This window comes from Colias croceus, chromosome 12 (genome assembly GCF_905220415.1).
Source record: "Colias croceus chromosome 12, ilColCroc2.1".
In the NCBI taxonomy this organism is placed as follows: Eukaryota; Metazoa; Arthropoda; class Insecta; order Lepidoptera; family Pieridae; genus Colias; species Colias croceus.
The window spans coordinates 4,898,145-4,916,470 of record NC_059548.1 but is presented as its reverse complement, the minus strand read 5'-3'; the positions used below and the strand labels follow the sequence as shown (position 1 = coordinate 4,916,470).

The window sequence follows — 18,326 nt, the reverse complement described above, 5'->3', positions numbered from 1 at the left end:
AATAATGTGAAAATCAAAGGCTGAAAATTGTCATTAACGTCAATGTATCGTTCACTGTCTGTTTGATTATGTATAAGTGAGTACCTATATGATCACATATATGATATTCTATAGATGCATAAAATGATTTACCATCTGTATCGTTTTGTTTGTTGATAGTGGTTGATAGAGATAGAAATATAATATTCAAAACGTTTCAGATGTGATTTTTGTTTCATTTCGTAAAATAAAAGTTATAGGTTTTACATAGAGTGCTTGTTATCTTGTATTATAGGAATAGCCTTTAAAAATATTTTCAATACTTACTTACATTTCGACTAACGAAACGTAATTATTAATAACTAGCGGGTCGCCCCGGTTTCGCCCGTGGTACATATTCACGTTTTCTCTACATAAGAACCATCCTCGAACTTCAAGGAACATTATAAAAAAAGAATTAACGAAATCGGTTAAGCCGTTCTCAAGTTATGCGCTTACCAACACATTTTGGGATTCATTTTTATATTATAAAGATTACACATACCAGTAAATCTTTTCTCTTTATAATATTACTTTAAAAGAAGAAATAAAACACCGTAATCTTTAAATATTTTCTTAAACTAAAAAGTAATACGTAGGTTCGTCGTTAGGAAATGCTAAACCAATCTCCATTGTAGAGCAGCTTTCTCCGATTTCCAAGAGTCAGCACAAAGCTTTGAACAAAATATAGCACTAAGCAATACGTCTTCTTTACTATCTATAAGGATTATTTTCCTGAAACAAAAAAGTAAAAAATATAAGAAAAAATAATTTGAATGTTATACGACTATTTACTGCAAATATCAAGAAAAATAAGGTGATCTTTTAGGTGGGAAAGTTAAAAGTTTTAATATCAATTTATTCATTAATGTTTTTAAAGACACGTTGATCGATATCTTAAGTAAATATTTATTTCAAACAGATTTATACTCACTCAATGCAAAATTCGAAATATGCAAAATCGAAAACAGGATTTTTGCACGAGATATTTTCACATCTGGACGGTGGGCCATTACAAAGGTCAGTTTTTATAAAATAAGGAAGGTAATCAAAATAACCTCGTACAATATCAGCTGGAACATATATTCTCGGTCTATTCCTCATAAAATAATTTATATTATTTCTTCTATTCAGTTCGTAATTTCCGTTAACATCACTGATCTGTGAATGTTCATTAATACTAATACCGTCTAGTTTATCTTCAAGTTTTCTTATACGATTATTATTTACATTTTCTTTGTTATCAGAATATATACTAACTGGTATGTCACTTAATTTATTTGCTATATCACAGAGGAATTTGTAGAATGTTCTTTTACTCAGTTCAAATAAACTTGGCGGAGTTTGATTATTCCCGGTTAAGATAGTATCATAATTATATGGTGTTTTTATAGTAACTTCGTGTTTCCGATTATTGTCTATGATTTTAAAATGTTTTCCGTTTGATATATCGCCACTGCTTGTTAGATCAAGACACCTGAAAAATGGAAAATTCAATTATTTCCTACTGTTTTATTTATACTATGTAATGCAAAATTCGAAATATATTTAAGGATAGTATAATAGTTACCCAATATTAAGACTTCTTGTTTGTTGATCTCTAAACATGTGATTCCATAGGGAATAGGGGATTGTTCTTAAATCAGCATTTCTCCAAAACCTTAATTCACAATGGTGATAGTTAAATACCGGTCTCTGTGGTAGCCATTCTAGTTTATTGTCTGTAAATTGACATGGAAAGAAATTTTAATTTTATTTAGATGAAGCATCTAAATATACCTACGCTACATTTATTGACTAAAGACGCAAGTTACGCAGTAACAGTTTTAAGAAACTGAAAGTAAAGGAAAATAAACGTTAGATACCTAACTATTCATCGGAAATGAAATATTGCAAAATAGACTGCCTTACAAATTTCGAAATTTCGGAATCAATGAGGAAGCATTAAATGAGATTTATACCCAGTTTGTTATCTGAAGCAAACTCGGTTACTGTCTTCCTACGTTTTACGAGCAACACTAAAAAGTGAATAGGCGCGCCACTTTGAAAGCGGTTATAAAAGCATTTAACATCAGTTGTTGCTGAAAACTGAAGGAATTGTAGAGACAGTTTTAATAAAAATTCTTTAATATTCTTTCTATTATATTACTACTATTCTTTCTTGAAATAAATGATCAATTTATTTTATTTAATTAGCTCTGTTAGAAATGCAAAAATATCAAAGTATAAAAGTGCTCTGCATAAATATGAATTAATAAATCAAAATAAATAAAACCATTAGAAAATAATATGTAATATACTGTTTACCACAAACCGAGAGATAACGCAGCATTCGCAATTCCGCTAATCGCAACGGCAGACGTTTCAGCTCATTTTCATCTAAAATCAGAAATTTGAGGTTCTTAGCGTCAGCTATCTCTTCGGGGATGTATCTTAATCTATTCCCGCTAATATCCAGGCATTTAAGGCTCCGTAGCTTCGATATCTCACGCGGCAACTCCGTAATATCATTACCGCTCAAGTACAGACTTTCAAGATTACTAAGTTTGCAAATTTCACCCGGTATACGTGAAATAAGGTTCTCCTTTAAATATATGTCTATAACGTCTGCTTCTTCGCCTTGCAATTTGTGAAGCGGGAACTCGGTAAAGCCACGATAATTCCAATGAAGCACACTCGACACATTTGCACATTGATTGTAATCCATTGCGATACTAAAGTTTAACTAGTTGCGGTATAAAATTCGCATTAATTTTGACTGCATGGTAAGATTTCTTTCATTTAAAATTGTATCGTTCACTGAAAATGAACTGTTTTCCACGCGAGCTGCCTTTATTCCCGATCGTTCAAGACTGCTATATCGTGAGGTAACCATGAATTATTTTTAAAACTATGGCAAGGCCTTTCATTTAAAATTAGATGTAGCTATCATATCAATTTTACATCATGTACTTTCTACATTAGCATAAATCACTAGGGGAATAGTTTAATTCGTGTTGAATGTTGTAAACATAAACATTTCATCACTCGGAAGATAACTCAACGACGGACGATTTTAGTTTATTTTTACTGCTATTGCTCGTATTCGGTGTTTATTGCGTTCTTCTTTTATTATTATTTATGCAAACGATGATGATGATGATTGATGATTTGTAGATAATATTATTACAACATACCATGATGTTTTGCAGTCCCTACTTATATTCTAATTGCGAATGTGCATTATATGCATGGTCCAATTTCGCGCCAAAATGTAGAGATTAAATGTAGAGTTTTAATATACTTAACCATTTTAAAGGCTGTTAATACATAATATAAACCTTAACTTTACCCATAAACTGCTGTGAAAAAATGTTTGGGAATTTCCAACACTGCAACTATCTACGTATACTTACTTACTTTAGTTTTGATGATAGGTTGAATATTATTAATTTATTAAAAATGTTCCATGTTGTTTGATCGACAGTTATGGTATTTTTCGAGATAATATCAAACTATTTAGGTACGTAATTAAAACATTTCTTTTTCCTCATATTTAAAAAAACAAAAAATAAGTTTGTTATATATGGCAATATATCATTCAAGTTTTGAACTGTGAAAGTTTTCCCTCCAAAATCTAACCAGAAATTACATTAACGATGTACACTGAGTATTCATGAAAAACCAATCCAATAAAATGTTAACGTATTGGATACAAGAATTTGGCGGTCTGCCAACTTGCAGGAAAACATAGAATGTATTGGGTCGAGGACACAGATGATTGTAAACAAAAGATTCGGTTTATCGATGCTACGGTTATCAATTATTTGTCCCTGAATTTAAGACAAATCATTAGGTGAATAAAGGTAAACTTGTTCCATAGAAGTAGAGATTTTTTTTCTTTCTAGCATTTACTATATTATATCACTGATTTTAACAGAATTAGTTTCATTTTGTAAATAACTCAGACGAGCTGTAAGAAAAAGTGATAAGTAATACCTATATTATGTATCCTTTTTTTCATAGGATGTTTAACAATAAAACAATAATAGAGAGTCATAAAATTTTATTCAACATTTAATTAAACTACATATTAATAGGCATTGAAGAATTGTAACTTTTTATATTACATTCTAAAACATCCTAAATAATTTATCACATTCATTCAGTCGAAGTAGAAAAGTAATAAGAAATAATACGTCTAAATAATTAAGTTCAAACAGTATGATAATGTTAGATTTTTAAAGAAGTGAAAGTGAAAGAAAATAATTATAAATACAAACCAATACAAACTAAAGTCCTAGGTACTGACTTCAGAAAAAGTGTTGGTTCAAAAAAAAAAATATATTAAAATATTACAAGTAGTTTAGATTAGACTTTAAAATAACATTCGTTATATTTTCATACACTCTTCAATTAATAAATAAATTAAGTGAAAATCGAATTCTACATCAACACTTTATAAATTAAGTGCATTTATCAAAAATATTGATTTCTCAGTAATTTAAATTTTAACATAATATTCTCGTGAAAAATGAAACTCATCTTACAGTTTGTATTTCTACTGCCTATCTGTAATTTCAATTACCCATGTAACATATAAATATTAAATATATTATGTATTATAATTTATACATAATACATGCACTATTAAAAATTAACATCCATTGTTTTAAATTTATTCTGTTATTCTTTTGACAAAATATCTACTATAATACGATTATGTAAACTTTAATACCGTATAATCTGTGATATAAACGTCCCATAAACTTTCCTTGGCCCTATTAAATAAGGCCGCATTCACCATGTTTACTTTGAAAAGTCAAAATATAAATTATTATTTATTACCAACCCATTTATACCAAACCCTTGAGCGTTGTATAAAGATTACACTACAACAATTTAGAAATTAAAACAATATTGGAATATTCTAAAAGAGATTCCTAATCATTTTCGGTATACACCAACATAGCTTCGTATACTTTCTGCACGAAAGCTTCGAGCTTTTTACCAAGAAGTTAGATACAAGAACCACCGTAAATATTCTTGAAATAGTATTTTCAAAATCTTCGTATTATTCTAACCCTACGACATTTCCCATCACCTTCGTCGTCACTGTCAAAGGAAGATTGTCGATTGGGCATCATCAACGCGTGGAGTTCTGGGTTCAATGGCAGAACTGGGAATGAGGACCGACGCACCATGGGAGTTGGACGCGCTCCTGAAAGATTGTATGAAAAATAGAAGAGTTAGTATGACTGATAGTGTGTTTCATCGTAGGGGTACTAACTTGCTAGAGTTCTCTATCAAAGTTAACGCTCTACAATTTATGCTGTCCACTAACAAGTTGTAAACCAATTTCTTGTGAACCAATTTCCAAGAAAACGAAAAAAAAAAAATAGGGGGAAGTCTATAAGTTACCTTACTACTTAATCACTCATTAATACCAGTTTCAAATAAGTAAACAAGAACCTTGGTATCATAGACCAGTAGCGGCCATTACTCTTTTTGCTCAGTTCGTTTTTGGAGTCAGTAAATTTAATAAAACATTAACGAAGATGTCGCATTTGAATGTTAATATCCAAATGTAAACCAAACCGTAATGTTTTATTTGAAAATTATTTTCATTATATTTAATTCATAGCCTCACAATCCGGTACAAGACTTGCTTGTTTAAAACGTGAGGGGCGTAGAAATAATCCATGTCCAATTAAGAGATACGGGGCCTTTAAATAAACAAAATTCCGGGCTTTAAATTCAAATTGAAATTCACAATATTGCTGCTTTGTTATCGATGTGTACAACAATTGTGGTAAAGCTTTGATCACTCGTTTGGAACACTCACTCAGTTAATTAATGGTTATTCTGTATCATTCTGCCTTAATACCGAGCAGTCAATTATTGAATATTCACAACACGTTTGTTAATTGTTTGGATACATTTGATGAATTAATTGACTGTTGAGCGACGCAGCTTCCATAGGATTTGAAAATAGGTTGTAAAACATATAAAATCGAAATGCATTTATTTACAAGAATTCTTACGTGACACCTCAAGTTCTAAAATATGTCGTCACTTAAAATTTCATGAAAAGCCTACTTGATAAGTATTAGTATTATTATTTTTTTTAACGATAAAGACGTATTCAACGAAGCATATTAGTGGTAGAAAATCATAAAATTTTATAATTGTAATTAGCCCAAGATTAAAAACAGCACATAGTTTTTGTCAAGTGCATAACGTTGAAAATGTGCAAGGAGACAAGCCGCTATACAAAAATTAATAAAAAGATGAGAATAAATAAATAATCTTACCTCGTGAGCTCAGTCGTTAGAGAGACCTTGTATGGAAAACGAAATAAAAAAGAAGATAATTTAAACATTGACAATAAAAACACATAAACATTCTCATAGCGGAATATGTTTGACTAGACAAGAACAAGAACAGTTTTTAGTATTAAATTCACATTTAAAGAAAAAAAAGGTTTAACAGCAATCAGAAATATTAACAAAGCTTTAACAACATTTATGAAATAAAAATTCAAAGAAGAAAAAGTAAAAATGGGCCATACATACCAATTAACTTAGCAATGGATTGTCTTTTGACCAGTTTCGGTTCGGTGGGGTCACCGATTGATGGGGGCGCCGTTTCAGTCTGCGGTTTCTTATCACTGAGATAAGAATTTATCGACTCTCCCCTCGTGTATGGTCTACGACGAGATTCTCTTTCATCAGAACCACTTTTTTCTGTTTCAGATATTTGGAATAACTGGAAACCAAACTTGCTCGACTCGCGTCTGAGAGGCTTATTCGCGAATTCTGCAAGCGACTGCCTCCGACCTTCAGTGTTGAGCTTTTTCTTCCTTTCTTCTTTCTCTTTGAAGGCATCAAATGCAGCATTCAGAACTAACATCACAAGGAATACAGTGATTCCTACCATAGAAATCGAATTATTATTTTTATCCAGTTTTTGTTTACTTGGTATTTTCTGTGTACTTATTTTCTTCTCTTTATAAGTAAATGGGGGTTTCGTGAATATGTCCAAGACGCTGCACGCGTCTCTAAAGAACAATGGGATGGGATTGTGTTTTGGTACATTTTTCACTGAAATACTCGCTTTTATTTTCGGCGGGTTGTCGACAGCAACGATTTTTGTTTCTTCAACGTGATTGTTCGCCATAAACCACATGTTAACGTTGTATAAGCAGTAAATAATGAGAAAGAAAATAAAAAACAAGATCTTACGTTCGTTCATGTTTACATCGCAGAATAGCTGCTGTGTTTTGACAAAGCCCGTGCTCGGAATGCTTCTACTCACGTACTGTACGTTATTAGAACGTTGCAAGTTTACATTTCATTTGTTTTCTTTAATTGCCGGATATTTATGAGTGTTTTTGATAGCGAACTGTTCCCGACATTCGCTCTCTGTTTGTGGGGCGTATACTGCGCATGTGCGGATTCGGAGCTGGGGCGCAGGGCGAACTTATACATTTATTATAATTTGGTTTCTTTCACGCTGACACAGAAACATAATCCAATAACACAATGTATTTCACTAACTTTATTTTACATTAATCTTGGATCAATTTTCTATTTTTACACTCCCCTTCTCTATGGCAAACATAGTACGTTATCGCAGTAATAATATCAAAACATTAGAACTTGAGTGCTCCATACATCGACACGCTTGAAGGGAATAATTAATTTTTATCTATATCGATCGTGTAAAACTACCGTTGTTACTTGCTAGGTAAAAGCTCTCGAACAATTATTTAATTATCTAAGTACCTTAAGTACCTAAATATCTATGCTTTTCGCCTATGAATGCTAAATGATAATGTTTAATTTAAGTACACAATACCAATAATACATACTATCATTGTTTACTTGCTTATCATTTATCAACATGCTTCCTTCTGGACTTTGACAATATCCGATACGGATAGCAACAACTTAGGAATATTATTAGGGATTTTATAGCACGAATACAATGTTTTATTTTATAATACGTTAACTTTGGTTTTTTTGTAATGAGAAAAATACCTTAATTGAATTAAATTAAGGGCGTTTTCGATTCGTCTTCATCAGTAAGGTCCTGTTTGACCTGTGTTTTGTTTTCTCTTTTACTGTTAAGCAAATATTTGCTTACCTGAGAATACCTACAGAAGTATAACCAAATATTGATAAGTCCTACTATATATTCTAAATGCGATAGTTTGTAACGATGGATGTATGTGTATATGTTACCGGCCAAACCCGATTTCAGGACGAACTAGTTTTGCCTAGGCTAAACTAGTTCTTACTATACACGATAGGATGAACTGGTATAGCCTAGGCCAAACTAGTTCGTCCTATACCCAATAGGATAAATCAGTTTAGGCTAGGCCAAACTAGTTCATCCTACAGTAAGTACGCGTACTCACAGGATAAACTGTGCGGGTCGACGGACTATTCATGGACTATTTCTGTGTAGTTTTTTTTTAAAGAAACCTAACCTAACCTAACCTAACGGCTAACCTAACCTAAACCTAACCTCCCGTGTTGAGGGCGAATATCTCGGCCATTTTTGATTTTAGAGAAAAGTTGTTCCTATAAAATATGCTTATATTAGCGTAATCTTTACGATAAAACAATAATAAATAGGTGCAAAAATTTTCTAAGTCCTGCGCCCCCTTTGCTTTAGTCCAACCCTTAATTATATTTCAGAGCCTTGGTTCACATCTGCAAGTTCTAAAAAAAGCTTAATTGCAAAACTAAAAAAAGTAAAGTTTATCCTGGGTGTGTGCGTACTTATTTTAGGATGAACTAGTATGGCCTAGCCTAAACTGATTTATCCTATTGGTCTTCCAAGACTTGGTCTCAGTTCAGTCTCAGGTCTTGGTCTTGGTCTTGCTTTTTCGCAAGACCAAGACCAAGACCAATTTTGATCATCACTATTCGCGTGCAATATGTCTCATTGGATGAAGAGTTGATGTACGAAATTCTGTCTTTTTACTATATGGTATTTATTATGCATCATTACGCTATAAGTTTTTTAAATTGGAATTTCTATCGCTTATGTACTATTTTGATACAGTTGCAATATTGCTAAGGTTCAAATAGGTTCGGTGGATTTCGAGTGGTTTTATAGAAAACTTAGATACCTACATCGAAACATACAAACTTTCGCATTTGTAGATAATAATGGTGAAAGTTAATGGTACCCAAGATGAATGAAGAATATTTAAGATTTGGTACGGATAAAAAAAATCATGAAGGAATTCGTTTTAAAATGAGATTAGACAATAAATACGAAGTCTCCTTTTATTTTGACAAAAAATATGTAAGTAAGTATCAATTATAACAATTAATTGCCAATAGGCTATTTGACAGTATAAAAAATAAATTACTTTTTTGTGTAATCCATATATATATAAGGTTTTTGAAGCGATTTAAATTAATAAATGATATAAATAATAACTTATTTATTTATAAATCGTCGAGAAAAAACATCATATTTTTTAAAATTACCACGTGACCGAAAACATCCATGATTGGCTGCATCTGCCATGACGTCACAGCGGCGTAAATAACAAATGATCCCAACGTTTATTCACGTAGTTGCTGAATTTCGCTTTTGGTTTTGTTTCTTGTATAACTTATTTCTTGTGATTCAAGGTGTCTGTAATCAGTTTTGTTCTTTATGTGTTATTTTTGTTTGTCATGGAACCTAATTTCGAAAAAGCAGACAGTCGAAATCTACCTAAAGTGGACGCTATAATGGTTGGCATGTTCTTTAAAAACAACCCAGATTTTTACGCTCCTCAATAATTGAAAAATGTGAAAACAGCTACGTAAGTTAATATTTCAATCGTCATTCATTAATTTTTAGTTAAATGTACCTACAAACATGAATCACAATAGCACAATAATTATGAAGTATACATTTTTTAGGTTCCTTTGTTTTTCATTGAAGCCATCCAGTTTATAGGATTGACGTGTTTGTATTGATTATTTTCAATATCAATACAAACACGTCATCATCAATTTATATATATTATCATTATCTTACCTCAAGCAGGTAAGTAATGAGACGATTTATACTAGGTATGTATTGCAAATAAAATAAACTGCCTACTAGGTATTCAAAACCATACTTACATCGAAGTGGTCTTCTCAAAAAAATATAACTGTTTTAATTGATATATCTAATATCACTTGGATTTCTGCGAGCTAACTGCAACCACTTTCTACGTATTTTTATATCTTTTGGAGCACATATAAATACCTAGTTTGTCAGGGGTTTTAATAGTTGTATTTCTGCATCCAGGAACTACACACCAATAAGAACTCATTTTCTGGTTTTTAAACAGATTAACTTAATTATACTATAATTAAAACAAATACGAACAATAAGTACTAGGAGCAAGTTGATGTTTACGCCGCTGTGACGTCACCATGGTCGCGAGCCGCCATATTCTTCAAAATTGTGTTTTGGCGGCATATTTGAATATCATGTTTTTATTTTCCATTTTCTCAATGAATAACTACAAAAAATTAAGAAACATGTGTTTTGTGTGTTCTATAAACGTATCTTAATAGTTTGAGACAGTTTTCAAAACCTTGTCAAATAGCCTATTACGTTTGTAAACAACAAAGCCAATGGAATACAGAAAGGATTTCAATTTAATATTAAATGTGCTCGAAATTCGATTTCATAATAAACTATTCGATTAAATCGTAGTTTCTTGCTTTTGTGGTCAAAGCTTGGTCGAAGTCAACTGTGGTTTAACCGTTCCTACAATTTGCTATCTCAAAGTAACTAATCGGTGCAAATGCCGTGAAAACGTTAGTGTGGATATAACCTTACTTGAGTATTTACCTATTACATACGTAAGTAGTTCTATTTTACAAAATATTAAGTTGATATAATATAATTATATCCTATTAATAATTTATTAATCCATACTAATATTATAAATGCGAAAGTAACTCTGTCTGTCTGTCTGTCTGTTACTCAATCACGCCTAAACTACTGAACCAATTTTCATAAAATTTGGTATGGAGATATTTTGATACCCGAGAAAGGACATAGGCTACATTTTATTGCGAAATATGTACCACGGGCGAAGCCGGGGCGGACCACTAGTTTTATTATAAACGCGAAAGTTTGTGAGTATGGATGGATGTTTGTTACGTCCACGCAACCACTGGATCGATTTGGATGAAATTTTACAGTAATGTAGGCTATATATATCAGAATAACACATGAGGTATAGAACTACTTGATTTTGCCCGTGGGTTCGTCATAGGGTGAACCACGCAGTAAAGCTTGTAATTACCAAACAAATTAAAACCTACGTAAGGAACCTTCTAAGAGACAATATTAAATAAGGATTGTAATGATCACAAATTAGTAATATGATAATTTGCTAAGTGTATAAGGCTAGGAGATAATTTTTTTATTATGGCATCTGTTACACCTTTTGTAAAAAAAGTGTTCCAAATATGGTATCAAATAAAAAGCAGATAGTATAATTTACACTTTATAGAATCTATGATTAAAATAAAATAAAAAATACACTCCAATTACATTATATGAGCTCGTATTTAAGTACCTTCCTCGTTTAATGTTTAAAACGAATCTATTCACGTTCTAACTTTGTTATTTGTGTCGGAAATTGTCCTCAATAGCCAATCGTAAATCTACGAAAGGGATTTTTCCTCCCATTTGAATTTGAACGCTCTCTTAATGACTGAATTCAGTTTGATGATATTTCTCTCAATTTGTGCCTTATTGAATCAGCATTTCTGATACGTTTGAGTTATAAAAGATCTTGTTATAGAAATGATTGGAGCTCACTGTGCAATATTAATTTAAATCTATTTCATTTACTAACCATTTTTTTATGTTTCATATCATAGAATTCTTGTTACTTCAGATGATATTGCATGTTAGATTGACAGATTTGCATTACGTTAAATGAAATGTAGAACTTAAATTAAATGAAATGTAGAACTTAATTTGTTTAGTAAACATTGGCATCATAGTTTCTATCACAGAACTATATAGTTCTGTGGTTTCTATATTATAACAGGTGAAAGAAATAAAGAATGAATCAGGTAGGTAAAATATTAAGAGGTTCGTGTGGGAGCTTATAATATAATAGATAGGTATGTATATTGTATATCAAGTAGGTACATATATGCATTATGTATTAATTATTAGTGCTTTGTGTCTTTATCGATAAGAATATCTCTTATCATTTGCAACTTTTAAACTAAAAAAGCAAACGATCTTTTATACTAAAAAACAGTTTTTGAAAGTCTATCTATAAGTAGACCTTACTCGCCAATCTGATACTTCAGAGAGGATAAAGAAAAACCGCGTATCGGAATTTCATAAATATTGAAGATAAACGAACCCATTTATTGCGAATTTCATAATATAACACTCAAAAGATATAATATAATTCTACATCTGATACTTTTAATTTTTCTTTAACTAATTTTCTCTATAACAATTTACTGTAGTTAACATATTTTTTGATAAGATAATTTCTTACGTAATTTAAAGTTACTAAGCGTAAAAAGCTAAAAGTTTCATGGAGTTTTCCATGTTGAGTCCTATGGCGCTCGTTTATAAGTTGTACCATTCAAATTCGCGCCAAAAAGTATAGAAATGTACTACCGGAAGGAAGTTAGCGCGGAAAGTTTTTTTTTTTTAATTATTAATATCTCAAAAAATTGCTCCTTAAATGCTCCATCAGAATCAGTAATTGCTCCACTTCTATAATTATTAGTTTATTTATAATTAATTTTTAAAAAAATCCAAATACTGAAAACTTGATTTCCCTATAGAATGAAAAATATTCACTTTTCATAAAAAATTTTTTTGCAAAAAAATTGCTCCTTAAATGCTCCATCAGAATCAGTAATTGCTCCACTTCTATAATTATTAGTTTATTTATAATTAATTTAAAAAAAAATCCAAATACTGAAAACTTGATTTCCCTATAGAATGAAAAATATTCACTTTTCATAAAAAATTTTTTTGCAAAAAAATTGCTCCTTAAATGCTCCATCAGAATCAGTAATTGCTCCACTTCTATAATTATTAGTTTATTTATAATTAATTTTTTAAAAAATCCAAATACTGAAAACTTGATTTCCCTATAGAATGAAAAATATTCACTTTTCATAAAAAATTTTTTTGCAAAAAAATTGCTCCTTAAATGCTCCATCAGAATCAGTAATTGCTCCACTTCTATAATTATTAGTTTATTTATAATTAATTTTTAAAAAAATCCAAATACTGAAAACTTGATTTCCCTATAGAATGAAAAATATTCACTTTTCATAAAAAATTTTTTTGCAAAAAAATTGCTCCTTAAATGCTCCATCAGAATCAGTAATTGCTCCACTTCTATAATTATTAGTTTATTTATAATTAATTTTAAAAAAAATCCAAATACTGAAAACTTGATTTCCCTATAGAATGAAAAATATTCACTTTTCATAAAAAATTTTTTTGCAAAAAAATTGCTCCTTAAATGCTCCATCAGAATCAGTAATTGCTCCACTTCTATAATTATTAGTTTATTTATAATTAATTTTTAAAAAAATCCAAATACTGAAAACTTGATTTCCCTATAGAATGAAAAATATTCACTTTTCATAAAAAAAAATTTTCCAAAAAAATTGCTCCCGATTTGCTCTATCAATTACAAAAAAAATTATTTAATTTTGATAATTTTTACAATAATTAACTGAAAAACTATGTTTGCATAGTAAACTACTGCGCTGTGACGTCATCAATTATTGTCGTTGCGACGCATAAGGCCCATATTTACATGTATCAGCACTGCAGCGATATGTATAGACCTTAATGTTTATGTTTTCTTATTTATATTATTCACTAGATTTCCGCCCGCGGCTTCGCCCGCGTTTTCAAAGGAAAACCCGCATAGGTAGTTCCCGCTAACGCAAACGATAGCAACTTGACACCGAAAGATGAAACAAACGACTGAAACACAAATTAATTGATAATTACTTGAAGTTTTAATAATACGAATAAACGTACGAGTTTAGGGACCTAGACCCATAAATGAATTTTTAACTTTGGCTAACCGGTAAAATGGCATTTCAATTTTATTTCTGTTCCTTGTGCCATAACAGTGTTTATCTCCTACTCTTGTGTGTAAGTCGGCGTTTTTGTGCACATGCAAAATATTATTAAATATATACTGTGATGGTACAGTAAGGATACCAGTATTCTTAAAGAGATCTCTTAGCGAGTCCCGAGCACGTAAATTATATATAGAGCGAATGGCTCTTTTCTGTAAGATAAATATAGTTTCTATATCTGCTGCCCTGCCCCATAGTAGAATTCCATAGGACATAATACTTTTTATACACCATTACAATTAATCTAATATTGATTGTGTTCATTGGTTACATTTTTAAAATCTTCGTGTTTTATAAATTTATAAAGAATAGAAAAAATTCGATCACGAGGCGGGACTCGAACCCGCATAATTTCGTGATCGAATGTTTATATTCTTTATATTTATAAATTTATATTTATAAAGCCAAAAATATCAAATTCAATCTTCGTGTTTTGTGAATTATTTAATAAATCATTTACGTGATTCTTTTTTTGTTCGATGCGGGATGGTGTCGAATTGGTCCCATAAAAATTTTATTAGGATAGGCCCAATATTTTATTTTATGAGCATTTTTGTCTGTATTTGTAAATGTTGCAAGTGCAAATTTGAAGTCGGTTGTTTTTAACGCAGTTATGTCTTGTATGTAAAACCTTTTGTCAAAAATAAAATTCTTTATAATTAGCACATATTTTATTATTTATACTCTAGTGAAAAATTTTCACGTGATTATATAAAAGTAGGGCTCAATTTTTTCGCGAACCCTACTTCTAAATAATTACCACTCTTCAATAATTTAAAACTCCTTGACTGAATCCCTTCACACCCTAAAATAAAAAGTGCCTATTAATTTTTCTTATAGTAAACAGAAATTCAAATTCAATTATAAAAATACTTATTACCGATTTAATACTTTGATGATAATTGATAGTAGAAATATTTATTACTAACCTTGATATTGTTGTGGACATGATGAAATGTCTCCATATTATGTTATATGTAATATATACGATGGTATACAAAAATTATTATCATTCGAACCTGCAATCCTAACTTGAAGACTTAATAAAACAAAAATTATAATTATTTCTTGTTATTCTTATCATCAGAACCCTTTAGTTTCTGTGATCTGTGATCAGAACCAAATAATTACATGATAATAATTAATAACCTTTTAAGTAATACCATCCTACTAATCTATACTTCTATACTAATATTATAAAGAGGAAAGGTTTGTATGTATGTATGTATGGTTTTCACGCATAAACTACTATACCGATTTTGATGAAATTTGGCACAGACAATCTTTAGACCCTGAGAAAGAACATAGGCTACATTTTATTGCGAAATATGTACCACGGGCGAAGCCGGGGCGGACCGCTAGTAATATAATAAATGCGAAAGTTTGTGAGGATGTGTGTGTGTTTGTTACTCATTCACGCAAATACTACTGAACCGATTACAATGAAATTTAGCACACATATAGACCGTAACTTGGATTAACACATAGGATAGGTTTTATCCCGGTAATCCCACGGGAACGGGAACTATGCGGGTTTTCCTATGAAAACGCGGGCGAAGCCGCGGGCGGAAATCTAGTGAATAATATAAATAAGAAAACATAAACATTAAGGTCTATACATATCGCTGCAGTGCTGATACATGTAAATATGGCCCTTATGCGTCGCAACGACAATAATTGATGACGTCACAGCGCAGTAGTTTACTACGCAAACATAGTTTTTCAGTTAATTATTGTAAAAATTATCAAAATTAAATAATTTTTTTTGTAATTGATAGAGCAAATCGGGAGCAATTTTTTTGGAAAAAAATTTTTTATGAAAAGTGAATATTTTTCATTCTATAGGGAAATCAAGTTTTCAGTATTTGGATTTTTTTAAAAATTAATTATAAATAAACTAATAATTCTGTGCCTCCAGTGAATAAGGGAGTAAGACGAGTTATTCCCTTTGGTTTTTATTGCACCATTGGATTCAGCTCGTCAAAATACACAACATATCAAAAGGACATATCTCTAGCTGCATCCTAACCCATTTTTTCGAATGACCCAAACGGTATAAGTAGGGTGTGATTAACGGTATAAGTTACCTTATCCATCATTTTAGGCAATCGCAAAGGAACTATTCGTCTCGAGTCAAAATAACCCACGAACACAAGGACGTATGTGTAGTTATACTTTTTGAATAAAGACATAATTCATTTTGTTCCATCCGTGCTAACACTATTTTAGTATATAAACGCATTTGTGTCATTTTTCTAACATGAGCATAAAGGAACAACTCTTAGTGTCATTGGTTCAAGTGACGACATGAGACAGTTTCGCATGTTGTAATTGGTCTATTTCAATACTGCACGGAAACAACAGACACTATTTATTTTTGCTTAATAATATTTTTCAATCGTTTTTTCAATAAATATGCAACAATAAATCTTTATATTTAAAAAAAAAGGTATTTATCAATCAACTTGGAATACTAATAATATTTCTATGGAAATTAACTAATTTTTGCAATAGGTAAAAATACAGTTTTAATTAACACATTAAGTGCATTTAATGATATTATACTATGTTAAACTTATATTTTCTTCTTTTAATTGGGTAAGTTTTCTAAAAAATAACTAGTTTATAATCTTTTTTTTTAAATTTAATCTAACCAATAATACTATAATTATAGACGCATAGAAAAAAAAATTATAACCAGTCTTGTAGAGTCTCTTCAAGTCGTATTTGCATCCAAGGCACCTTCAAATCTGTGCTTAATTTTTTCATAAAATCTCTGCGGCTCATTGTTTTTTCTTTATTTATCTATATTATTTTGATATTATAAGATATAGAAATTGTTAAAATTTCACATGCCGTAAAATATCGCACCACCTATAACAGACTATAACAGACCACCTATAACTTCCCCTGTAAGGTAACTGAACATACAGGAATATGGTTTTCGAGCTTCTCTTAACTCTTTATAGTGCTTGTATCCTCAATGTATAACACATATTCGTTTATAACCACCAGACAACATCTCAGCCACCCAATCCTCTTTCTTGGAGTCCAAATCCAGCGGAGGACAACAGTCATTTACTAAAATTGAAGGTTTTTCGTCCTAGTGTTAAAGTTTTCTGGATCCTATTTTATACTCAATATATAGTATATAATACTATTATCATGTAAAACGTGACTTGGAAAAAAAAATATTCACATAAATCACAAAATAATTTTCTTTAAACAATCGTAAAAGTTACGAAAAGCCCAATTATACGTCAAAATGACGTACAACATCCTCTTTACTACAAAATGGCGGAATTTACCGGGAAGAGCCAACTATGTACTGCTAGGTCTCGACGGCTAATGAGTTGTTTCTGGATTTCGAAGTGATTCGATGGTAAATATAGAAAAGACAAAGATATTTCGCCGCGGTGTACATCAAATTTACGTAGATTGGACTTCTAGGGTTAAATGCACAAACACCTAAATGTTGTTTTGTTTTTATTATATCTAATAACGTTAAAAAATCCGTTGATTTCACTCGTTTTTCAAGCTACATGCATAGTTGTTCCACTAAAAGGCTTCAATTGAGTCATAAAGTACACAAATTTTAAGCATGATAAGTCGCATTATTTCTATAAAACCAAAACTGGCAATAATATAAGTCGTGTTATGCGACTATGAACATAGTGCTTTAGGGCATAAGTCGTTATATTGCAAAGAACAAAAAAAAAATTATGTGAATACATTGAGTTATTCCATGAAGTACTCGTTCATAAGGCCACAACTACAAAAAAACACGAAAAAAGTATATTTATGGGGTTGTTACAATATCTGTTTATATGTAAAACTAAAGTCTAACATCATACCTTACCCATACAAGCTTAAAAATTTGAAGTTATAAAGATTTAGTGTTGATATATAGTTTTTTGTCTCTCCTGAAAAGTGCTGTTTTTGAGTTATTCCCTTATTCACTGGAGGCACAGAATTATAGAAGTGGAGCAATTACAGATTCTGATGGAGCATTTAAGGAGCAATTTTTTGAGATATTAATAATAATAAAAAAAAAACTTTCCGCGCTAACTTCCTTCCGGTAAATGTACTTCTATAAAGTAATTCAAAGTTAATCTTGGTTTAATCTCCATGGAAGGCTGTCACGTAGGCAGAGCCGCGAAGCCG

General features: G+C 30.8%; 2 protein-coding genes across 3 annotated transcripts in view; one reads left to right on the top strand and one right to left on the bottom strand.

Annotated features, from left to right (window-relative positions):
- Positions 1 to 578: 578 nt before the first annotated feature.
- Positions 579 to 7,418, bottom strand: LOC123696176 (leucine-rich repeat-containing protein 1-like). 2 transcript variants are annotated; one of them, XM_045642233.1, is made up of 4 exons: positions 6,573 to 7,418; positions 1,589 to 1,739; positions 953 to 1,495; positions 579 to 753 (listed from the first exon to the last, which is right to left on the bottom strand). In XM_045642233.1, the coding sequence occupies exons 1-4, from the start codon at positions 7,249 to 7,251 to the stop codon at positions 636 to 638; spliced, it is 1,491 nt and encodes a 496-aa protein (XP_045498189.1). In that variant the 5' UTR covers positions 7,252 to 7,418; the 3' UTR covers positions 579 to 635. The 2 variants fall into 2 exon arrangements, with proteins under 2 accessions (XP_045498189.1, XP_045498188.1); XM_045642232.1 differs by lacking the exon at positions 6,573 to 7,418 and adding an exon at positions 2,326 to 2,725.
- LOC123696178 (larval cuticle protein LCP-17-like) overlaps positions 2,781 to 18,326 on the top strand; it is a 23,661-nt gene continuing 8,115 nt past the window's right edge. Inside the window, exon 1 of the mRNA XM_045642234.1 lies at positions 2,781 to 2,885. Coding sequence (XP_045498190.1) covers positions 2,781 to 2,885 — 105 coding nt within the window. The remainder of the gene's footprint in view (positions 2,886 to 18,326) is intronic.